General features: G+C 40.7%; 2 protein-coding genes across 9 annotated transcripts; both read left to right on the top strand.

Annotated features, from left to right (window-relative positions):
- The first annotated feature begins 16 nt into the window (after nucleotides 1–16).
- LOC135333847 (large subunit GTPase 1 homolog) lies at nucleotides 17–25,225 on the top strand. 8 transcript variants are annotated; one of them, XM_064528858.1, is made up of 14 exons: nucleotides 17–156; nucleotides 357–471; nucleotides 745–846; nucleotides 15,232–15,337; nucleotides 15,416–15,470; nucleotides 15,688–16,237; nucleotides 16,385–16,501; nucleotides 16,618–16,738; nucleotides 16,905–17,078; nucleotides 17,340–17,400; nucleotides 17,455–17,537; nucleotides 18,018–18,388; nucleotides 18,566–18,678; nucleotides 25,084–25,225. In XM_064528858.1, the coding sequence occupies exons 6-12, from the start codon at nucleotides 16,060–16,062 to the stop codon at nucleotides 18,253–18,255; spliced, it is 972 nt and encodes a 323-aa protein (XP_064384928.1). In that variant the 5' UTR covers nucleotides 17–156; nucleotides 357–471; nucleotides 745–846; nucleotides 15,232–15,337; nucleotides 15,416–15,470; nucleotides 15,688–16,059; the 3' UTR covers nucleotides 18,256–18,388; nucleotides 18,566–18,678; nucleotides 25,084–25,225. The 8 variants fall into 8 exon arrangements, with proteins under 8 accessions (XP_064384928.1, XP_064384927.1, XP_064384929.1 ...); XM_064528857.1 differs by having other exon boundaries at nucleotides 357–504; XM_064528859.1 differs by lacking the exon at nucleotides 357–471.
- LOC135333855 (solute carrier family 15 member 4-like) lies at nucleotides 4,187–12,505 on the top strand. Its single transcript, XM_064528869.1, has one exon. The coding sequence runs from the start codon at nucleotides 10,715–10,717 to the stop codon at nucleotides 12,227–12,229; it is 1,515 nt and encodes a 504-aa protein (XP_064384939.1). The 5' UTR covers nucleotides 4,187–10,714; the 3' UTR covers nucleotides 12,230–12,505.
- Nucleotides 25,226–25,503: the final 278 nt, after the last annotated feature.

Below are 25,503 nucleotides of genomic sequence, written 5' to 3'. Positions count from 1 at the left end.
CTCTGCTTAGCCTGTAAAGCTGGCTAAGTAGATCTAGCTAGCTAGCATTCTGTCAGTTTGCTGAGCTCTGTGGTCATGAGCCAGTGTGGAAGAGACTGAGAGAGAGGTGGAAGCCTAGTCTGGGCAAAAACAGAAATCGAAGAAAAGCCTGAAAAGGTGCTGGAAGCTCCCAATTTGCGTTGTAAATAAGTTCAAGCTAGCTGCATGTACACTGTTATACCGTCTAGCATAAATCAAAAGTACCTCTAACTCTACGCAATTTGTTCAACGCACCTACATCATTTTTTAAAACTCTGTAATGAATGTTTGACTCAGTATTTATGCTACATTGATAAAATATTATCCAATGCATGCAGGCAAGCTTGGGTCACTATGGAAACCGAGCATCTAAACGAACTGTTTAAGTCCCAGTGCCATTGCTGGAATCCGAATCGAGAATATGCGGCTGTAGATGAAAACAAATCTTGCAACGTATATAGAGCAGCATGAAACCAAAAGCATTTTGTACGTATTGTACTAACTACATGTAACCATGCAGTGCTTTCTGTACCGTATAGCGGGTTAATTTCGGGGGGGGGGCAAATATTTCGTGGTTGAATCCCAGAGTACGAATATTACCAGCGATCATTGACCACCTTTAGCAACTAAAATTAATATTGCTCAACCACGAATATTTTGACCACTGTTAACCTACTACAGTGTATATATGGTGCTGACTTCAGTGTTTTGTTCCCGTGCATGTAGTGAGTGATGACAGAAAGACACTCGACTGTTAACTGGAGAGGAGCTGGTTGAACTACTGCTGTCTGTCAGTCAGATACACTCACCACAATGGGGGAATGCATGGTGAGTGGCTGAATTATTATGACCTGCTATTGTTTGGAATTTGATTCTTAAAATTTAGTACAGATACCGAGTTTCAAATTCGATACTCTTTCAATTGCAAATTGCCAGTTTTCCTTTGCATACATCGCAAACAACGACTCACAAAGTGGAAAGCATGCGCAGCAATTTGGTAATAGTTGGAAATGCAATCAGTCTTGTATGTCCTTTGCAATTGAGCATTCGAAACCTGGTATGTATATCTACAAAACCGTGTCTACTACAGTTACATGCATATAAAACAACAATGGGTAAGACTATCATGGCGACTTTATAAACAATGATACATTGCAAATTCGATACAGACCTTTCTAAGCCCCCCTGATGTCAAAAACTGATACTCCGCCCAACTAGCCAATTACCTGCCTTCTACGTGATAATTATTGGGTGTGGTTTCCGGTTAAACATTTTGCGGGGGTGTTGCCTCCTTCCCGTGTGATTACCTTTTTTTTAGGTACAATTCAGAGCTCTACTACGCCACTGGGCAGCAGGAGCACCTTATTAGCTCAAGCTACCTCTTTTTAGTTGCTCCATGAATATAGCTAAGTTGGTGCCACAGCAAGTTACAAGTTGCCATGAACTGCTATACTTAGAGGATATAATTATATCAAAACAGTTTTTCATTTCAGCTGTATTTTGCCACCCCTGTAAACCTAGACTATCTACGGCTCTGGATATAATGTGTGTATAAAAGCATTCTTTGAGTTTCTCTGCCTGCATTGCAGCAAAATTAATTAATGCAAAAAATTAATGTTTATCGTGATATATAATGTGTAAAACTATTGCTAATTTATGTTATGTAGCTTTAGAATCACAAGCTGTCACTGTTGCACGGTGAACAGTACAACAGTGACGTCTAATGTAGCTTTGACACCTCCACCGAGGCATCAGCACCCGTGGTGCTTTCATTAACTAATTAACTACTAAATATACGCATCCACTTAAATTTGGTTCAGGAGTGACGTACAATGTAGTATCACATACTTATACCAAAACATGGTAGAAGCGCAACAAACCTTTACACTACATGTATAAGTTTTTGACCAGTTTGTTACTTGGGACTATGACTACCGTATAATCTGGTTAGTAAGCACATGCGCCTATAGGGAAAAGAGCAGACCTCTATGCGCCTATTATCCAGGTGTGCTTATCCCTTTACCGGTCAAATTGTTGTAAATTTTACAACAACAATCTGGGAGGGAGCGTGCTATCAACTTGTGAATATTGCATGATATTGGATTCTGTGGCAGATTGGATAGTATCATGAATGCCATTATCCTTTGAAGTTCTGCTGAGCTGTTCAATTAGGACACTTAAAAAAAAAAAAAAAAATTTAAAACAAGCTATACAGCATGTAGGACTGAGTAGTATCCATTGGTAGACCCTCTGGACTATCTTGGTAGCCATAGAATATTTTCGAAGAGGAAGCAGCAAGCCATTAATTTTGTGTACACAGGCACTTCACAAGTGGACACAAGCTCTACAATAGTCTACATGCTTGCTAAGCAGCTTAGTTGACCAGAGTGCAGCTTTTAAAGGCCACACATACTTCCATCGAGGCAGCAGCAAGGCATAAAATCGATGGTTAGTTTGTGCACAGCCATTGACCCACGCCCATCTCTACAAGCCATAGCAACTTCATTGGGGGCGGAGATAACATCAAGCTAATTTGGTGGGTTGGGCTCAGATGCAAACTAAAGTGATGGAACTGTTCCAGATTGTGTCGAGATTGTGTGTGGCTGAACGGGAAAGGGTTATAGAAATTAACCACGCCTATGACGTTTCAAATCTCCATTAGCTAGCTCGATCGTTTGTCTGCAAGAGGTCTATTGTCATATCTGCATGACAGCAGTAACACAGCTACCGATAGTGAAAGAGACTTAACATCTATAAAGAAGTGTGGAGACCAGTTGTTGGGCAGAGAACTGTGCAGAAACCATGTGCCTTCTATCAAGGCTCTTGGTCTGCTAACCAGTATGCGCCTATTAGTTGATGTGCGCTTATTAACCAGATTATACGGTATATGCATGCTATTCATTTTCTTAAGTCACAACTTAGTTATAGGAGAGCAAGTTGTGGTGATGCTTCCGTATATTCAGTCTTTCTTTCTCCGTACACACACATATTCCTCCACAATAAATTATGACAGGAGGTCACATGGGTAAATGTGGGCGTGAAATTCTGTCATGCTACAGAAATATAATACGGGAGTAACTCATTATCGACCTAATGAGAAAGATCAACCCATGTTGTACCTCCTCTGTATACTACTGATTTTGACGTAATTTATGATTTGTCAACAATATGCATGCTTGTGTGCTGAGCGTGAGCTTGAAACATCACCTGGTTTTGTTGGATTCGAATCAAGTGTTGTTGTAGAACACCGTTTATCTGATGGATGTTGGTCGTGAAACTTTCGAGGCTAGTGTTATAATTATGTAGATTTGACACATCCACTGAGGCGAGGCATCAGCACCCGCGGGGTGCTTTCATTCTATTATAGTATATCTTCATTTAATTGATCTTCAGATAAACATGCAAGGCTGCTACATGTACTTTAGAATGGATGCACTTCAGAATGGGTGTAACTCTGGTCTAGTGGGCATTTATTTGGGTAATTGTGTGAAAACCAATGGGTGTAACCGACTTTGCATGACTTTGCATGACTTTGCATAAACGTATAGTGAGTACTTTTATGTAGTATACATTAAAGACCAATTAATGGCTAGTTGTGAGCAAGGAACTATAGAGCAAGCTTCCCTTCGTGAAACTCCTGCACCAGATGCCAGCAGAGATGCTGCTGAAACCACACCACTCGTGACAAGTAATCACGGGAAATATGGCAAGAAGAAAAGTGTACTAATCAAGTCAAAGGCTGCAATAATGATTCTTGTTTGGACTGCCTTAATGTCTTTGATATATGGTTTCTTGCTGAATCCTGAAAATTATTTCTTGATCAGTTCTCTCTTAAGGCAGCAAGTGTATATCACACCCATGCTGACCTAGACTCGCAAGCCGTCACTGTTGCAGGCGAACAGTAGACTGGTCAAAGTCCGTGTAGAGACTCGTGTTGCACAGTCAGCATATCAGAAAATATTTTAAGTGGCTGCGGTTTTCGTGACGTCAGTATACTGCATGTGATACGCAGAGTTTCTAGTGAAACGTCACTATCATTGATCTTGTGGTAACCGCATGCGGTTAGTTGCCACAAATATCGTGGCAAACGTTACACAAGTCTCAACACGGAGTTTGACCAGTCTACTGTTCGCCTGCAACAGTGACGGCTTGCGAGTCTAATGCTGACCAATGAGATGATAGATAGTTGCATATATGCTGTATTTGCTTTCTGGTTTCTCTTCTATCCTCTAGCCGGATACTTGGCAGATGTTCGATACGGCAGATATAAAGTTGTGAAATGTAGTGTGTGCACCATGTGGTGTGGACTCTTGACTTATATTGTCGCTGTAGCCATTGTGAATGCCATTATTGCGACAATTATGGCATGTTTGCCAGACCTTTCCTCCAGTATTCTATCATAATTATTTAATAGTAGTGAATTGTGTACTTGGAGTGTTTCTACTTATCTGCTTGTTGATTGCATTTGCTGCATTTTTAGCCAATGTTATTCAGTTTGGGGTTGAACAATTAAATGAGTCTCCTTCTAGAGACAGCTTTCTTTTCATTCATTGGTTTCTCTTCACACTCTATATTGGAATAAGCCTTGGAAAAATAGTGTCAAGTTCAGTTTTTGCCACATTTTTAACAAGCCTTTCATTACTTGGACTTGTTCTGTTAGTTGAGCTAATTTGTTTGCCAGTAACTTTTTGTGTTGCTAAGCGCAAGTGGTTTGTTATTGACACTGGCATTGGTAGCCCTTACAAAGAAGTTGCAAGAGTTGTCGGCTTTGCAAGAAGAAACAAGATTCCTATTCAACGCAGTGCCTTTACATTCTGGGAGGATGACATACCCACTGGACTGGATCTAGGCAAGGACAAGTATGGAGGACCATTTACTACCGAGCAGGTGGAAAATGTGAAATCTTTTTTTGGAATTTTTGTCATTTTACTATCACTTGGACCTTTCTTTACAGCTGATATTGCTGCAGCACCTTTTCTCAGTATACTGAAAAATCACATGGATACAGAGACTCTCCTTGGGATTACTTTAAGAAACCTTTCTTACTCCATATTCGCTAATGGTGGCACGCTGTACCCTGTGTTTCTCGTTGTTTTTGTTCCTATTTTCTCAAGTTTATTCATCCTCTGTTCCAAAAATATCTCCCTGGTATTCTGAGGCGAATTGGAATTGGTCTTTGTTTTATCACTGTTAGTCTGTTTTGCTCGCTGTTTGTTGACACGATTGGTCACATTCTCCCTAGTGGCAATAATATTTCAGTGTTTGCTCCTGGACATTACGAAACTGATAACTATTTTGTTGCTGCTCCCTCCCTTCAACTTAGCCCCTACATTCTCATTATTCAGCAAGTCCTTGTTGCTGTGGCCTATGTCTTTATCTATGGTGGAGTGTTTGAATTCATCTGTGCTCAAAGCCCTCACTCTATGAAAGGATTTCTCATTGGAATTTTATTTGCCATTAAAGGACTATTTCAATTGATCGGTGTTCTTGGAATTCTTCTACCGTTTAGTTTCTGGCAAGAATCCCCTAGAGCTGGACTGATTTATTTCCTGGTGAACATTGTTATTTCAGTCGCAGGTGTTGTGGCTTTCATAGTGGCAGCAAAGAGGTATCAGTATCGACAGCGAGATGAACTTTGTAATGTAAGAAAGTACATTGAAGAAGTTTACGAGAAGGATGTTAATCACAATCGGGAATTTGAAGATCTAGATGTTCACTTTAGTGATTCTGACTCAGAGACCCAATGACTGTATAGTGATAATAAAATACTGTGATGCGGATAGTTGAGTAATTGGTTTGTATTACGTGTAATGTATATTCAAGTGAGATTGGCTATTGTTAAATGTTTGAAGATCTAGTATAGTAATCCACCCTCTCTTCCTTGAAGCAAATTCAGTAGTGAAAGTACTTTTTGGTGGTATGTAATGTACTTAGAACTAATGTGGAACTAATGGGTGTTGTGGTCACATTGAAGCCTAGTGGCCACAGCCACAGCCCACAGGTCCCATATGACTACAATGCCACCTGTTGCCACAGGTAATAGGTTCTATATGACCACAATGCCATGCACCTGTCGCCACAGGGCTCAATAGTTGCTGTACGTCAATAGTTGCTGCATACATACGTGCATGGCACTTCACATTACCACCCCGTAGATAAAAATTGGCCTGGGATTAGCTGGGAATGAGGCTAGCCCAACTCCACAAATGTATGAAGCCACAAGGATAGTTAACCACAAGTCAGTTATAGCACTGCCATATGCCAGGCAGATATACTGTCACTCAGAACCTTTGCGGCCACCCACCACTGTGCAGATCTAAAATGTCATCCCATTGTTTATAAAGGTATCCCAATGTTGACAGAGCTCCACCATCTGTATACCATTTGGTGCAATCATCGACTATCTTCCACAGTCTCTCCTTCAACAGTGTCATCTTCGCTTGAATTTTCCACGTAGCATAGTTACTACTGTTCAGCGGAACAACCGATACCGTACTTCTAACGCTCTCAGCCATGTTCATGCAACTGCTGCAACAAACAAGTTTACTGTCGCGACGAACAAGTTAAACACCAAGACGACAAACAGAAAAACCTGGCTTACAAAATAGTCTCTACCGCAACGAACAAGTTAAGCACCAAGACAACGACAAAATAGTCTCTACTCACTTCAGCTAGCTAGCACTGTGACACTGGGCCCATAACCTATTGACATCCGGTTCAGCTGCATGTGCTCAGCTAGATCAAAGAAAATGAAACATTCGAACACAAATCATGCAGGAAATGAACTAAGAACACATGGCATTATAAGAGTCCACAGAGAATGTTCTAGAAGTATACTTAATATAAGTATATTCTTAATATATAATTATGCATGTCAGCATAATTCGCGAGCCTTACACTAGCGACTTATACACATGCCTTTTTCTGTTTGTATATGTAAGACTGTATATTTGTATGTATATATGTATGTAATTGTACATCGCACTAACAAAACTTACGCTCTTTATTACTGTACTCAAATCAAATCGCTCCGTTGAAGCGAAGTAAACAAACCTCTTTATACCTCACTTAATGAATTAAGTCGTTCGATTGATCTACGTACATTTTCTATATATGTGCTGGCTTCGCTTGCCCTCAATGTTTAGCAAAACGGACAATAACTTTTTACCGTAATGACCTTCATTATATCGTTATAATTATATGGAGAATGATCGTGAATCTATGAAGCAACGATTAGATTGATGAAGTGAATCGATCTACCGTATTACTAGAATGTTTTGCGAGCATCTAAACATTTGTGAACTTTTCGATGGTTGATCAATTCGCAACAATAAAATCCGCAAAATTATACACACGATCCTTGCCAGAATGCAATAGTTAGATCGCAAAGGGTCAAAATTTCTGATAATTTGGTTCTTTCATTCATAAAAGTTTTTCACCTGCAAAGTGTTCTAGTAATACGGTATAGTTCGCTCATTTTTTGTGTCCACACACACCGATTATTCTACCCCTGCTGTGTGCTACCCACACAGCGGGATAATGATTTGGTGTTTTCTGGTACATGTTGTAGGGCTTCTCTATAATTCTGCCACAATAGTTTTTTTTATTGCTTCTGATTAGAACAAGGGTGTTCAGTGAGCAATAACTGGAAATTTCTTTAGGTATAGCTATAAGTGCACTAAGAACAATGGCTAGTTGTGAGCAAGGAACTATAGAGCAAGCTTCCCTTCATGAAACTCCTGCACCAGATGTCAGCAGAGATGCCACTGAAGCCACATCACTCGTGACAAGTAATCATGGGAAACATGGCAAAAAGAAAAGTGTGCTGATCAGGTCAAAGGCTGCAATAATGATTCTCGTTTGGACTGCATTAATGTCTTTCATCTATGGTAGTTTTCTAAACCCTGAAAATTATTTCTTGTTCACTTACATATTGACGAGAGTAAACCCAATACTTAACAGTGAGGTGATAGATAGTGGCATATACGCTGTGTTTGCTATCTGGCTTCTCTTCTATCCTCTAGCCGGATACTTGGCAGATGTTCGATATGGCAGATATAAAGTTGTGAGATGTAGTATGTGCACCATGTGGTGTGGACTCTTGACTATTGTTGTTATCGGTGGTATTGTGAACGCCATTTTTTGGCCTCTGTTATTATTAATTTGGTCTCCCCCTTCCTTCACAGCTCTATATGCTTTTTTCGGGACAGGGATGGGTATGCTTGTACTTTTCCTACTTATCTCCCTGTTGATTGCATTTGCTGGATTTTTAGCCAATGTTATTCAGTTTGGGATTGACCAATTAAATGAGTCTCCTTCTAGAGACAGCTTTCTTTTTATTCATTGGTTTCTCTTCACATTATACATTGGAATAAGCTTTGGGAAACTGTTATGGAGTACAATTAATGCCACTGGTCTCTTAGGCCTTTCTATATTTGGACTTGTCCTGTTTGTTGTGCTAATTTGTATGCCAGTAACTTTCTGTGTTGCTAAGCGCAGGTGGTTTGTTATTGACACTGGCATTGGCAACCCTTACAAAGAGGTTGCAAGAGTTGTCGGCTTTACAAGAAGAAACAAGATTCCTATTCAACGCAGTGCCTTTACATTCTGGGAGGATGACATACCCACTGGACTGGATCTAGGCAAGGACAAGTATGGAGGACCATTCACTACTGAGCAGGTGGAGAATGTGAAATCATTTTTTGGAATCGTTATCCTTTTATTTTCAGTAGGACCATTTTTCTTTTCTCAGTATTCTTAAACATCACATGAAGGCTGAGAACATTTCGTTGTTTAATACTGGTTCAGGTAACGTAGTTGACTCTATGTTCACTAATGGCACTCTTTATCCTGTCTTTCTTGTTGTTTTTGTTCCTATTTTTCTCAAGTTTATTCATCCTCTGTTTCAAAAGTTCTTCCCTGGTATTCTGAAGCGAATTGGAATTGGTCTTTGTCTTGTCACTGTTAATCTGTTTTGCTCACTGTTTGTTGAGACGTTTGGTCACCTCCATAGCAGCTATGATGCTACTATTTCAATGTTTACTCCCGGACATTTTATTGATTATGTATATTATGACTCATATTATAATGTTACATATAATGTTACTTATTTTATTGCTGCTCCCTCACTTAATGTCAACCCATACATTCTCATTATTCAGCAAATCCTTATTGCTATGGCCTATGTCTTTATCTATGGAGGAGTGTTTGAATTCATTTGTGCTCAAAGCCCTCACTCTATGAAAGGATTTCTCATTGGAATTTTCTTTGCTATTAAAGGACTATTTCAGTTGATCGGTGTTCTTGGAATTTTTTTACCTTTTAGTTTCTGGTGGCCCTCCCCTTATGTTGGACTGGTTTATTTCCTAGTGAACATTGTTATTTCAGTCGCAGGTGTTGTAATTTTCATAATAGCAGCAAAGAGGTATCAGTATCATCAGCGTGAGGAATTGTGCAATGAGCGAAAGTACATTGAAGAGTTTTACGAGAAGGCTGTTAATCACAATCGTGAATTTGAGGATCTAGATGTTCACTTTGAGAGTGATTCTGACTCGGAGACCCAATGACTGTGTAGTGACTGTGATACGGATAGTTATTTATACTTGAGTAATTGGTTTGTATAATTAATTGTCTCAATTGTCTATTAGTAGTAATCCACCCCCTTCCTTCTTGTAAATTTAGTAGTGAAAGTACTTTTGTGGTATATGTACTGTGCTTGCATTGGTGGCTTTGTGGTCACATTGAAGCCTGGTGGTCACATTGAAGCCTGGTGGCCACAGGTTCCGTCCGACCACAATGCCACCTGTCGCCACAGGCTCAATAGTTACTGTACGTGCATGGCACTCCAAATCATACCCAATCGTATATAGCTATACCACCCTGGTTTAAAATAATGACCTTAACACATTTCATTATTGAGAATGATAGTGAATCGGGGGTAGTGAAAGTACTTTTTGGGGTATGCACTGTACCTGCATTGGTGGGAATTATTGGTGTTGTGGTCACATTGAAGCCTGGTAGCCACATGACCACAATGCCACCTGTCGCCACAGGGGTCAATAGTTTCTGTACGTGCATGGCACTCCAAATCATACCCAATCGTATATAGCTATATACCACCCTGTTTAAAAGAAGTCTTTACCGTATTATGACCTTATGACCTTAACACATTTCATGATCGGGAATGATCGTGAAATCTATAAAGCAACAATTAGAAGTGTTTTTTGTCGCAATCGAAGATTGCCTACAAGTTTCAACTATAACTAGCCTAAAATACTGTCTCTCATTAACAATTAAAGCAGTCAATGAAAGTGTCTACTTCGCTCTATAACAGCTCATTTTTGTGTCACACACACACCAATCATGCACTCTACCCCTGCTGCGCACCGCACGCACAGGGTAATGAATTTAATTATGGCGTTTTCTGGGTGCATGTTGTAGGCCTCCTCTATATTCTTGCCACAATAATTTTTTGATCTTCTGATTAGAACAAGGGTGTTCAGTGAGCAATATCTTTAGGTATAGCTATAAGTGCAGTAAGAACAATGGCTAGTTGTGAGCAAGGAACTATAGAGCAAGCTTCCCTTCATGAAATTCCTGCACCAGATGCCAGCAGAGATGCCACTGAAGCCACACCACTCGTGACGGGAAATATGGTAACAAGAAAAGTGTGCTAATCAAGTCAAAGGCGGCATTAATGATTCTTATTTGGACTGCCTTAATGTCGTTGATCTATGGTAATTTTCTGAACCCTGAAGTTTACTCTTTCTTAGCCAATACACCACAACTCGGTTTTGAGACTCTTGAGATAAAAATTGCTGGTGGTGTGTATGCTGTATTTGCTTTCTGGTTCCTCTTCTCTCCTCTAGCCGGATACTGTGCAGATGTTCGATATGGCAGATATAAAGTTGTGAGATGTGGTGTCTGTACCACGTGGTGTGGACTCTTGACTGTGACTGTTATCGGCGGTATTGTGAACGCCATTTTTTGGCCACTGATGTTACATAGCAATTCGGTTGCAAATAACCCTTCATACATACCATGGGTTTTGTTCGAGTTAGCAATGGGTGCACTTGGACTTTTTCTTCTTATATCCATTTGGATTGCATTTGCTGGATTTTTAGCCAATGTTATTCAGTTTGGGGTTGACCAATTAAATGAGTCTCCTTCTAGAGACAGCTTTCTTTTCATTCACTGGTTTCTCTTCACACTCTATATTGGAATAAGCTTTGGGAAACTGGTATGGAGTACAGCTTCGTTATTTATCTATAGCTTTTCTATGTTTGGACTTGTCCTATTAGTTGAGCTTATTTGTATACCTGTATCATTCTGTGTTGCTAAGCGCAGGTGGTTTGTTATTGACACTGGCATTGGTAATCCTTACAAAGAGGTTGCAAGAGTTGTCAGCTTTGCAGGAAAAAACAAGATTCCTATTCAACGCAGTGCCTTTACATTCTGGGAGGATAACATACCCACTGGACTGGATCTAGGGAAAGACAAGTATGGAGGACCATTCACTACCGAGCAGGTTGAGAATGTGAAATCTTTTTTTGGAATTGTTGTCGTTTTACTTTCAATGGGACCAATTTTTACTGCTGATTTTGCTGCAGCACCTTTTCTTAGTATACTGAAAAGTCACATGGTAGAATGTCCTGTCATTGATTCACTTCAGGCTGCCATTAGACAAAGTTTTCTCCTTATAATAACTAATGGTAGCACTCTGTATCCTGTGTTTATTGTTGTTTTTGTTCCCATTTTTCTCAAAGTTATCCATCCTCTTTTTCAAAAGTGCTTCCCTGGCATTCTGAGGCGAATTGGAATTGGTCTTTGTCTCATCACTATTAGTCTGTTTTGTTCACTGTTTGTTGACACCATTGGTCACCTTCTTCCTAGAGGCCATAATGCCTCTTCTGTGTTTACTCCTCAGGTCAAATATAATGATTTTGGCCCATTTGTTGTTGATCAAACCATTCATCTTAGCCCTTACATTCTCATTATTCAGCAAGTCCTTGTTGCTGTGGCCTATGTCTTCATCTATGGTGGAGTGTTTGAACTCATCTGTGCTCAAAGCCCTCACTCTATGAAAGGAGTTCTCATTGGAATTTTGTTTGCTATTAAAGGACTTTTTCAGTTGATTGGTGTTCTTGAAATTCTTTTACCGTTTAGTTTCTGCAGGATTCCCCTCGAGCTGGACTTGTTTATTTCCTGGTGAACATTTTTATTTCAGTCGCAGGTGTTGTGGCTTTCATAGTGGCAGCAAAGAGGTATCAGTATCGACAGCGAGATAAACTTTGTAATGTAAGAAAGTACATTGAAGAAGTTTACGAGAAGGATGTTAATCACAATCGGGAATTTGAAGATCTAGATGTTCACTTCAGTGATTATGACTCAGAGACCCAATGACTGTGTAGTGATATTAAAAGACTGTGATGTGGATAGTTATTTGCAATTTGTTTGTATTACGTATGATGTATATTTAAGTGGAAATAGGCTATATTGAATTGTCTATTAGGAGTAATCCACCCCCTCTTCCTTGAAGCAAATTTAGTAGTGAAAGTACTTTTTGTGGTATGCACTGTACTTGCATTGGTGGGAATTATTGGTGTTGTGGGTGTTGTGGTCACATTGAAGCCTGGTGGCCACAGGTTCCATATGACCACAATGCCACCTGTCGCCACAGGCTCAATAGTCACTGTACGTGCATGGCACTCTAAATCATACCCAATTGTATATAGCTATACCACCCCGGTTTAAAATAACTCTTTACCGTATTATATGACCTTAACACATTTCATTATTGGGAATGATAGTGAATCAAGAATGATCGTGAAATCTATAAAGCAGATCGCCTACAAGTTTCAACTATAACTAGCCTATTATTTTTTAAATACTGTCTCATTAACAATTAAAGCAGTCAATGAAAGTGTCTACTTCGCTCTATAACAGCTCATTTTTGTGTCACACACACACACCAATCATGCACTCTACCCCTGCTGCGCACCGCACGCACAGGGTAATGAATTTAATTATGGAGTTTTCTGGGTGCATGTTGTAGGGCTCCTCTATAATTCTATTATTCTTGCCACAAAAATGTTTTGATATTCTGATTACTATACACTCTGACAGCAAGAATTAATACAGTCACAGTAAGAACAATGGCTAGTTGTGAGCAAGGAACTATAGAGCAAGCTTCCCTTCATGAAACTCCTGCACCAGATGCCAGCAGAGATGGCACTGAAGCCACACCACTCGTGAAAAGTAATCATGGAAAACAGGGCAAAAAGAAAAGTGTGCTGATCAAGTCAAAGGCTGCAGTAATGATTCTTATTTGGACTGCCTTAATGTCTTTGATATATGGTGGTTTTCTGAATCCTGAAAATTATTTCTTACTCACTTACCTATTGACGAGAGTACAATCAGTAGGGCCAATACTTAACAGTGAGATGATAGATAGTGGTATATATGCTGTATTTGCTTTCTGGCTCCTCTTCTATCCTCTAGCCGGATACTTGGCAGATGTTCGATACGGCAGATATAAAGTTGTGAGATGTAGTGTATGCACCATGTGGTGTGGAGTCTTGACGGTTGTTATCGGTGGTATTGTGAACGCCATCATTATACTATTTATCAACTCCATGCTTCTATTTATTTTTATGATGGTGGTGAATTGTGCACTTGGATTTTTTCTACTTATCTCTTTATTGATTGGATTTGCTGGATTTTTAGCCAATGTTATTCAGTTTGGGGTTGACCAATTAAATGATTCTCCTTCTAGAGACAGCTTTCTTTTCGTTCATTGGTTTCTCTTCACACTTTATATTGGAATAAGCTTTGGAAAACTGGTATGGAGTGCAGCTAATGCCACTGATTTCTTAGGCTTTTCTATATTTGGACTTGTCCTGTTAGTTGAGCTTATTTGTGTACCAGTAACATTCTGTGTTGCTAAGCGCAGGTGGTTTGTTATTGGCACTGGCATTGGTAACCCTTACAAAGAGGTTGCAAGAGTTGTCAGCTTTGCAAGAAGAAACAAGATTCCTATTCAACGCAGTGCCTTTACATTCTGGGAGGATGACATACCCACTGGACTGGATCTAGGCAAGGACAAGTATGGAGGACCATTCACAACTGAGCAGGTGGAGAATGTGAAATCCTTTTTTGGAATCTTTATTCTTTTATTTTCAGTAGGACCATTTTTTACGGCTGATATTGCTGCAACACCTTTTCTCAGTATACTTAGAGATCACATGGAGGCAGATATTTATTACAATTGGTCATTTTTTAGTGTGAGTAAAATTGTTTATTCTATGTTCACCAATGGTAGCACTCTGTACCCCGTCTTTTTAATTTTGTTTGTTCCTATTTTTCTTAAGTTTATTCATCCTCTGTTTCAAAAGTACTTCCCTGGTATTCTGAGGCGAATTGGAATTGGTCTTTGTCTTATCACTGTTAGTCTGTTTTGCTCGCTAGTTGTTGAGACGTTTGGTCACCTCCCTAGCCACTATAATGCTACTATTTCAATGTTTGCTCCTGGACATTTTGATGTCTCATATAATTATGTTGGTGCTCCCTCCCTTAATGTCTCCCCATACTTTCTCATTATTCAGCAAGCCCTTATTGCTGTGGCCTATGTCTTTATCTATGGTGGAGTGTTTGAATTTATCTGTGCTCAAAGCCCTCACTCTATGAAAGGATTTCTCATTGGAATTTTCTTTGCCATTAAAGGACTATTCCAATTGATTGGTGTTCTTGGAATTCTTATACCTTTTAGTATCTGGCGGAACTCCCCTTTTGTTGGACTGGTTTATTTCCTGGTGAACATTGTTATTTCAGTTGCAGGTGTTGTGGTTTTCATAGTAGCAGCAAAGAGGTATCAGTATCGTCAGCGTGAGGAAGATTGCAATGTAAGAAAATTCATTGAAGAAGTTTATGAGAAGGATGTTAATCACAATCAGGATTTTGAAGATCTAGATGTTCACTTTAGTGATTCTGATTCAGAGACCCAATGACTGTGTATAGTGATAATAACAGACTGTTTAGCGAGATATTTAGGTTTGGAGTTAAAACTGTTGTTGTAGAAATAACCATGCATTCTTATTGCTTTGTAGTAATGACTTTTCCCTTGAGGCAAATTCATAGTAAAAGTAACCAAGGGAGTTTTAGTATAGCAACAATAATAATATATTATTGTCTAAAATACTAGTCCATTGTGTATAGGTGAGGTATATACCCCAATGATGGCAAGAGCTCCACCATCAATGCCCTCATTCAGTGCAAGAAGGTCCCAGTGTCTGCCACTCCTGGGAGGACGAAACACTTTCAGGTGAGCTTATTTATAATTGTGTAACTGTGCCATAGGCCAGGGTTTAATACAAGATATTTATCTGGTATATAATTATAGGAGGAAATGCTTACAGTCATGTGAGGAGTCCGGGTGTCCTCTACCGGAAATTGTCGTGAGGAGAGATTTTCTGAGATGTATTTTGGGTTGTTAGTGTGCCAACCACTAAGTCTATATAGCCACTTATTTTAGAGCATAGTTATTTCCACTACCAACCAGCATGGGGAGTTGTTACTTAGCAATGCAATCACATCGGCAGGTGCATGACATTGTCATTGCTGTTACAGTATTATGCTCTATAAATTATCTGTTTTCTTTCTGTCTCCATGCAGGGAGGACGGGACTCTTCTCTGCCATCTCAGCTTCATCAATTAACAACCACACTATTGCTAGGATACAAGATATTTACGCTACTCCCACTCTTGTTCTCTCAGTCAAGAAAGTACTGAACTCTCTCGAAGCATATAGCCATTGCTCAATGTGTTAGGAGTTCATTATTAGTACATGTGCATGCACTGTGTGCATCTCATAGAATCAGCATTCCCGTCTTTTGTCTTTTGTCATTATTTCACAGTCATGAGCATGGATGGCATAATAGTTATGAGTACATAATTTGCTCAAAAAATTAATGGCATAATAATGGCTAGCCTCGATTCCAAACGCTTCTCAAAATCCAGGCTAAGCAAAGAAGGGTGTGGCTGCGCATGGGTGTTGCTTTACCCTCGTGTAGTCAGCTCAGCAAAACAAACACAGATCTACAGTTGAGACATGAGTCAGAGTCAACCTGGAAAGAAAGGTGGGAAGACTGGTCTAGGGAAGGCCATCATCAAGGACAAAAACAGAAGGAGAAGAGGTGCTGGAAAAGCCCAGGCAGACAGTTGGGTGAGACTATGATATCCAATGATCTGAGTCCAAGAGCTAGAGATAGCATGTACACTTTGATACCAGCTCAATTATCATCATCAAACCAATGTCTATTCTGTCTGACGCACCTAGCTAGCTTACCAAAGAGTATTCAATTCCCTGTAGTTGAGTTGGAGGATGGGTACGAGTGGGGTCACCTGAACCTCCGCTCTGTGACTGAGGAGAGTAGGTTGGACGAGTTCCTCAACACCGCTAAACTGGCAGGAACTGAATTCACAGCAGGTACGCTGTGCAGAGCGCATAATTTTTGTATTTAGCAAAACTACACTTAATGCCTACACTCGATCTTAGTAGTTTATATAGTTTGGAGGTTTGTGTCTCATTCTTTGTCGTTGCAGAGAAGCTGAATATACGGGTGGTGGACTTTAGTGTTTACACGGGTCTGCCCAGTGCATCAGAGTATGCAGAGATCGAGCAAGCTCAGAAAGATCATCAAGAGTTCCTATGCATCCCCAGAAGGTAAGGTATAGTATCAGAACACACAATAAACTGGCATAGTTTTTTTTTATGTGGAGATTTGAAGGCCCATAATGGCATTATATACTTATCAAAAAGATTTGATGTTGTTAGCTACCTTTGAATGAGAGAAATAGAGCCACTAAATGCTGTTTTTGTTCCCCTCCAGGCCTCACTGGGACTCCACGACAACAAGAAAAGAGCTGGACCAGTTGGAGAGGGACTCATTCCTAGAGTGGAGGAGGGGCCTCGTGGTGCTGGAGGAGAACGAGAAGTTGGTCCTCACTCCATTTGAGAGGAACCTCGAGTTCTGGAGACAACTGTGGAGGGTCATCGAGAGAAGGTGAGAATGATCAAGATAAACTACATTGCATTTACGGTGTTCAGTGCTGAAAGTTGTGTCAAAATTAATGGCAATTCAATAATAATTATAATGCTTGTATCAAGTTTAGAGTGTTATGTCAGAGGAGGTCCGACACGAGTACCTCGATTAGGCTAAATTAGTCACATGTGACCAAGCCTAATCGAGGTGCTCGTGTCGTACCTCCTTTGGTGTTATGGTAGATGTGGATTGTCACATGATTGAGTGCTGTATTTTGCTCAGTGATGTGGTGGTGCAGATCGTTGATGCACGAAATCCTCTTCTCTTCCGATGTGAAGACTTGGTGAGCTCAACAAGTTGCTTTGTGATCTCTTATTGTTTGGTACCATTTCTCCAGGAGAAGTATGTGAAGGAAATAAAGTCTGAGAAAGTGAATGTAGTGCTCATCAGCAAGTCCGACCTATTAACACTCAAGCAACGGTGAGAATTAACAATAATATCATTTTGACTGATTGGTATCACATAGAAATTATTGTACTACACTTTCGCGGAATAACCAATAGAAATGTTTTCGCGGATTTAATTTTTGGGGAATACAGTTGAACCTCGGACCCTCCATTATCCGGCTTGGCAATTTTCGAAAATGGGCGTGTCCCTTAAATGCGCGCTACAGCTGTTACTATAGAGACAAGCCTACTTATCTTCTGCGCATGCGCAAGACAACCATGTGGCACTTCTGTTTGTCAATAAAGTGGGTGAATCAAGGCGTGGTTTATCTATTTCGGTTATCCAGCCTGCCTCTGGAACCAAGGTGTCCAGATAATCGAGGTTGTACTGTAGCTGCTGTATTAAATTTTGTGGTTTTATAATTATTATGTTAGCGGTGCATGCTTAATCGCGAAAACCGTGAACATTTATACCCTCAACAAATGTGCTCTATACGGTATATAACAAATGCAGGCAAGAATGGCTCAAGTACTTCACTGAAGACTGTCCGTCCCTTACTGTGGCATTCTGGTCTGCTACCATGGAAACTGAGCGGCTGCAACAACTCGAGCTGTTGAATTCACTAAGTCCGAGTCCCGTGCTGGAATCAGGATCAGAACCTGGCTCCGAGTCTAATCTAGTCGCCATGACTCTACCTCCTCTGATGAATGTGCAATGGATGACCAGACAGTCACCGTCAATGACACCATAGATACTTCAACAATCGAAACCCAAGGCACGAACTTTGCAGTAGAGCCAGCACTTGGTGAAATTGAAGCTAAGAAGCCTCCAGTTGAAAGTGTTAGACCTTCAGTTTGAAGATCGAGACCATTCTGATTCAAAAAGTAACTTAAAGCACTATAGATAATATTTATAAGCACTTATAAATTATGTCATACATTTAGCACATAACCAGTGGCTTATTGAGTGGAGCTAGGGACCCAAAAATGCATTTTGTATGTACTCTAGAGATACAGCCATTATCACTGTGAGCTGGCTACATTAGTTTTTTCCCCATGTAGTGAGTGATGACGATGAAGAAGGAGACACTCGACTGTTAACTGGAGAGGAGTTGGTTGAACTACTGCTGTCTGTCAGTCCAGTACAAGACGGGGGGCTCACTACAGTGGGAATGGTGGGTGGCTGGATTATTATGTTCTGCTATACTTGTGTGATAAAAGTGATTGCAATTTCTGTGTGCATGTATACTGTATAGCGGGAACTTTTCGTGAGGTGCAAAATTTTGCATTTTTCAAGGGCAGAGCAGTTAATGCGAAAATTAAAACTGGAATGAATTCCCACGCACCGGTATTTCACATTCAAAGCTGTTGGTGGGTGTGGTTTCCTGGCATTGAAATGCAAATGTTAGAACACAACATTTCTGCTGAGGGCTCTGGAACCAAATACCGTATAGCGCGAAATTTTCGAGGGGCTTAATTTTCGTGGATTTCGTGGGTTAGCAATCCTACACGAAAATTAAGTCCACGAAAATCGTTCTTTACCTGCTATAACGTGCAAGATTTAAAGGCGTGGCTTCCGGTAAGCAGTCATTCCGCGAACATTCTGCAACGAAAATACTTTTAGAGGCTAATCCACGAAATATAAGTGCCTCGAAAATTTCGCGCTATACGGTAGTGAGGATTTGCACCCAACAAACATTTTCTGCTATACGGTATCAATCTTAATACACGTATTCCTAACTGCGTAACAGTGTTTTATGGGTATAAAATTTTTTCAAATGAAAGCATGCACTGCAGGTGCTAATGCATTCAGTGGATGTGTCAAAGCTATACAGTAGACTCTTCCGGCTCTCTGAAGTACGGCCACCTCGATATACCGGCCATTTGGTTTGGCATAGATTGCTAGCTAGATGTTTACTGCACAAAACTCATCCTGAAGTAGTACAGCCACTCGCTCTTCCGTATACTGGCCAGTGCTGGCTGCCCCAAACTAGGTTTTCGATGTAGTTTATTATGGCCGGATATGACGTTTTAGGTGTGGTTTGGCAGATAAAATTGGATACACTAAATAGAGAGTATAATGATTCATTTTCCTTCATTATTCTCGAGACAAGAACCTAGTTATTAGATTCGAGGTAAGGTCGGTTTTAAGCCGCGGCTATTTCCTGAATACAGTCACCTCGCTATTCTGGCCAAGCTGCACTGTCCCAAGGGTGACAGAATTAACGAGAGTCTACTATAATTATACATAAAGCTACTAACTTGCTAATACACATTGATGTCATGATAAACATGTTTGCTGCATGCAACAAGCAGCTCAGAATCAAAAGAGTTGGAAATGATTGATCATGATTGTTGCTAATAAGAATCGGTAGGCTGCTGCATCATGTTAGCAGCCTTGCAGCTACTAATAGCTAGCGTTTTAGCAGAGCTAACTACTAAGTAGAGCAACACTCCATAGACAACTTTTGCTACGCACTCTTCTAAAAAGGCTGCAATGGCATTCCAAGTAAGCAAAACAATGCATAACTCGAGAAGCAACAATTATTTTGCAAATCCAAGAAAACATGGCTAGAAGCCTAGAGAGCAGTCCACAAACACACTATCGTATACCTTGCTTGCGCATGCCCGAGGTGTAATGAGCCAAATCAGCAGAAAACATAACACTTTGCGTGTAACTTTTATATCATTACACGTACCTGTAAGTACCTGTATAAGGTTTTTGCAGTGCTATTTATGCAAAGCCACATTAGCACCCATAAATAAAGTTCGCTTGTTTGTTGCATGTAAAGCATTGTAGTAGTATGATAACATTGTTAAAGTTGCCTCTATAGTTCTCTGCTTATACGTACGTACATTAACTATGATGTAGTAGATGATTGCGATCTAGGTAATGCGTCATTATTGATACATTATAGTAATTAAGTTATAGATAGTACATGGGCATGAGGTATCTATGTGTTATAGTGTCCCGTATCACGAGGGCTTTAGCCCGAGGGATGAGGGACACTATATAACACATAGATACCGAATGCACATGTGCTAACTGATTTAGATCCCACTTTTCATTGGCTGTGTACTAGCCTGCCTCAGGCAAAAGTGCATCTATAAAAGCAGCAAGCCTTAGCAACAGCTTTATTTTTGAAAATGTCCTGTTCTGATAGAGTGATTTCTTCTTCTCTGCTAAGAAAAGTTCTTGTTGGCCCTGTATTGCCCTGCTTTAACATAGGAATGGACGAGTGGATTAACTATGACTCCGCCTTCTGCAGGAAGCGCTCTGCAAAAAACGAGCCCAGCCCCCTCTTTTGCAAAAAACCTGCACTCGAGCCACACCCCACAGCCCAAGCTTCTCGGTTCTGTACGGCAAGCAAAGAACAGCTTGCTACACTATCGAAAACTTTTGTTCCCAAAAAGACGCAAGAGTCGACTGAATGGGCAGTCAAAAATTTTGAAACATGGCTGCAGCACAGAAACATGAATATGGAGGACGAATTTAACAAATGCCCAGAAGACCTGCTTGTGAAAATGGACCCAGAACAGCTAAATCATTGGCTCTCTATTTTTATCGTAGAGACAAGAAAAGTGACAGGAGAACCCTACCCTCCTACAACTATACACAGCATCCTGTCTGGTATTCTCCGATATATGCGCTCACTGGATGCAAAGAAATGTCCAAATTTCTTTGCAAAAAAGGATCCGAGATTCCAAACTTTCCATAACACAATGGACTCTGTCTTCAGAGAACTACGTAAACAGGGGGTTGGAAGTGACAAGAAACACGCAAAAGCCTTCTCAAAAGAAGAAGAAAACCAGCTTTGGTCCTCAGGAGCTATCGGTTCGAACGATCCCTTGGCACTACTACGAGCTGTATTCTATTACAACGGAAAATGTTTCTGTTTGAGAGGTGGCGTCGAGCACCGAGATTTGAGGCTCTCACAGCTGAGAAGAGAGAAAGATGGCTACACGTACACTGAGAATTCTTCAAAGAATCGAGCTGGAGGAATTGCACAGCTAAAACTGGACAACAAATCTGTGTTCATTGCAGAGGTCCCTGAAGCTGGAGAACGTTGCCACTGTAAGTTGCTTGACAAGTATATAAGCAAACTCCCTCAAGAGGCTATCGATGCTGATCTGTTTTATCTACAACCACTGAGGAAAGTAGTCACAGACTCTCAAAAGTGGTACTCATCTGTTCCTGTTGGAAAGAATATGCTGTACAAAATGGTAAACACGATTTGTGCACAAGGAGGAATCGAACTCAAAAGTAACCACAGTCTTAGAGCAACTGGTGCAACTGAATTGTACAATGCCGGTGTTCCAGAGAAAATAATCAAGGAAAGGACTGGACATCGATCGTTAGAGTCCCTTCGAATGTATGAGCGAACAAGTGACAAACAACACCATGCTGTCTCAAGAATTCTCTCATCAGACCGCGAAACAAGTTTCAACGCAGAAATAAACAAGACGACTTCAACTCACTTAAACTCCAGCCATGGTCAGCCAGTGTTGAACTTTAGCAACTGCCAAGTAACAATTGCATACAATCAAGGAAATGTTACTGGCTCCACCATGTCATCAACGCAGCAAGCTCTATAGAGAAAAAACTGAACAGCTTCATTTAGTTCAAAACTGAACAGCTTCATTTAACATTTCTGTATGTAGTTAGATCTATACTGTAACATTTAAAAATTACACTTGTACTTTATACCCTCAAGCTTATAATTCCCTGGGAAACTATGAGATTATGGCTCATAATTCCCTGCTAAACACACACAAGTGGGATCTAACATTGTTTAAAATTGCCTCTCTACTCTAATAGGCCTTTTCATTTAAGAGTATGAGGAATTTAATTAGGGTCTGTGACATCATAATTATGCCTCGAGGCGTAGCCGCACAAGGGATACGGTAAAGCTGACTGTGTGTGTGTGTGTCTGTTCCAGCTGTAACTGCTCAACGGTTGCAATGCGACGAAAGCTAACAGCTTCTATAGGCTTCTAGCTACGTTCTCTTGGATTTTGATTCGTGGATTAGCAAACTAAAGCTTCTTTCTCGAGTTATGGCTAGTTTGACTCACATTGAAGGCTGTTGCAGTCTCTTCAGAATCTTTCATAGCATCATCTGTCCGCACAAACTTTCTATTCAACATATGAGTTGGCCTTGCACTAAAGCGCTAGCTTTTTGTTAGCTACAATACTCAGAAAATATCTGTTAAAACAGCTAGCTAGCAGTAGCCATTTGTGAAAATTGATCTCTTTGGACACACCCTTTAATTATTCCTGTGGATGTAATGCGCATGCGCGCTCATTCCCCATGTGTGAGAAATAATATCCAAGATCCAGATCCAGATCCTCCTAGCAGAATCATCTTTGTCTTGAAGGCCTGGTAAGCCACCATATAACAATATAGATAACAATATGCATGTACACAGGTCTTTTCTTCTTAGATATTATATACACTGAACTACACAGATCCTGGAAGAATCAATTTTCTTCTTTCTTGAGGTCCTGGTAAGCCACATAATACAGCAATAGATGCATGTAAATAAGTCTTTTCTTCTCAGTGACTTTATATAGATAAGCTAACTTTAATATTCATTATAGAAACTAATATAACACTCTAATACTTTTCAGCGAAAGCAAAAACATGGCGAGAGGCATTAGCACAGCGCCAGCTTGAACACTAGTTACTACCTGTTTTACTTCCGTAGTAAAAATGTGCTGAGCTAGCATGCTGTTTACTATGAAAAAATTTTAATAATTTAATCTTAGTGACTCTTCATATTATAGAAATGCGGTCGTAGCCACTTACGAAACGTGATCCCTGGCCCCGTAGTCAGCCGCTCCTTCTCATATTTATGGGCTTCTGGTAGTACTTTGGTTTGTTTGTTTGTCTGTGTGTGACATGTGAGTCTACTTACCCGGATGCCATAGCACTGCGTTTACAGAACAAGTTATTAGTTTTAATTGTGGCAGATTTCGAGTTAAAGCTTTGTTGTTAATGTTGTATAAAAGCTAAGAAGCTTAAACTCACACATTGGCTACACGCGACTTTTTTCGAGGTATATCTACATAATTATTTGCACCTGAAGTGATCCTTTACTGGTGTAGAAGCGATTATAGGCCCCCCTTATTTTGGGACCCCCGGACCTATAAAATGCTAGCGATTTGGAAGCCCTCCCACAGCCCTATTTCACTAGCGCTTTGAGGCCCCTCCAGTGATATGTGGCCCCCACTTATAACTTGCCGTGTAGATAGTAATTTATGGTATCTATGCTTGTAGCCTCAGCCTCATCCTCCAGCAGCATGTGCTGTGTACAATGGCTATTTGTGCTAATACACTGTAACGCAGGTATTTTTCACATAATATGGCTGCCCTATATATACTGACAGTAATACTGTTATCCTCAGTGACCTGCAAGCAGCACAAATTATAGGCTAGTAATTACTCTGTATTGGAAGCTTAGATCTACATAAACATTATAACCGTTGATTCTCAAACTCAACCTCCTATTACTGTTGTGCTGGCTTGACTCTACTGCTCAGAATAGACTTCTCTAGGGGGGCCCTAAATCACTATGGGGGCCTAGATCACTAGCGTAATAGGCCCCCCCCCAACACCCTAAATCGCTAGTGTTTTAGGGCCGGGGGGCCATATCGCTTCTACACCGGTAATAATTATGTTTGCCCTGTTAATACTTACAAGCCATTAACTTTTTTCTTCTTCCAGGGGCGTAGCCAGGGGGGTGCTAGGGGTGCTCGAGCACACCCAACCAGCCTGAGGCAAGTATACAAATCACAGAGAAATGTATCTGATTATCCAGCTGAGCACCCCCGTCTCTTCCAGATCTTGCTGCAGTTAGCTAGCTAGTAGGCAAGCAAAACGATTCAGTTTCTACACTGAGCTATTCTGGTTATTCTGGCTTAAATCGTTCTCTTTCGTGGCTAATAGGCTTCTCTATGCAAATAAAGATTCGGCCACGGCCAGCTTGGCATAAGTTAATTATGACGTCATTAATAAGAGATGTGGTTTCTGGTCAAGAAAATTTCGGCACTGTGCGGCTAAAAATCCGGCGTTTCACGCCCTCTTTCATTTACCATATTTACTTGATTAAACACCCATCTCGTTTAAACGCCCATAATAAAAGCTGTCTTTGTCAATAAACGCCCCTCTTAAATAATTGCCCATGTATGGGGCGTGGCACTGTGGGTGGAGCTGAATTAGCACGTGGAACCAGCTGAAACAATGGCAGCATAGAATAAATAGATACTATTTATTATGGCAGAGAGGACACAGAGGGAGAAACACCACTCCTACGACTTAAGATTGAAGCTGAGAGCTGTGGTGGCAGCAGCCAAAAAGAGCATAATAACTGCTGATGAGCAAGAGTTTGAAACAATAAACGCCCGTTTCGAATAAGCTCGCATCTCGTTTAAACGCCCCCTCTACAGATGCTGCTAGGAAATAAACGCCCGGGCGTTTAATCAATTAAATACAGTATATATATCTTCCCTAAAATCCTGGCTACGCCCCTGTCCTCTATTGATGAGTATGTGATTGGTGATGAGTGTGTGCTTCTTCAGATGGTGTAATATGGGCTCGAGAAGATGCCCTGGGAGCCGCAGTTGCTGTGGAGATGTTAGACTTACCAGCTGGCCAGTCAGAGAAGATCGAGAGCTTTGTAGAGATGACCAAATCTAAAGTCAACCCTCTCAAAGTGGCCACCCCCAGAGCGCAGGTTCAATTCACCCTTTCCAAGGTGAGAGGGCAGTGTAGGCGTGTGTGTGCTTGTGGCTCTTGCCAATGTAAGGGGGTGGTGTTACTGGGTGTGTGTGTTGCCCTTACCTTAGTAATTACCCCCCCTCCCCCCTGTGTCGCTGCAGAAGTTTCTGATGAACCTGAACAAGGAGGTATAGCCAGCTTACTACAATATAACGGACCTCACTTGTCAGAGATCGGTTCAACACTCGCAAGCTTATCTTAGTTACCACGGCAAACGGAAA

Source organism: Halichondria panicea, chromosome 3 (assembly GCF_963675165.1).
Source record: "Halichondria panicea chromosome 3, odHalPani1.1, whole genome shotgun sequence".
NCBI classification, from domain to species: domain Eukaryota; kingdom Metazoa; phylum Porifera; class Demospongiae; order Suberitida; family Halichondriidae; genus Halichondria; species Halichondria panicea.
Note: the sequence above shows the minus strand (reverse complement) of the source record. Positions and strands in the feature narration are given on the sequence as shown.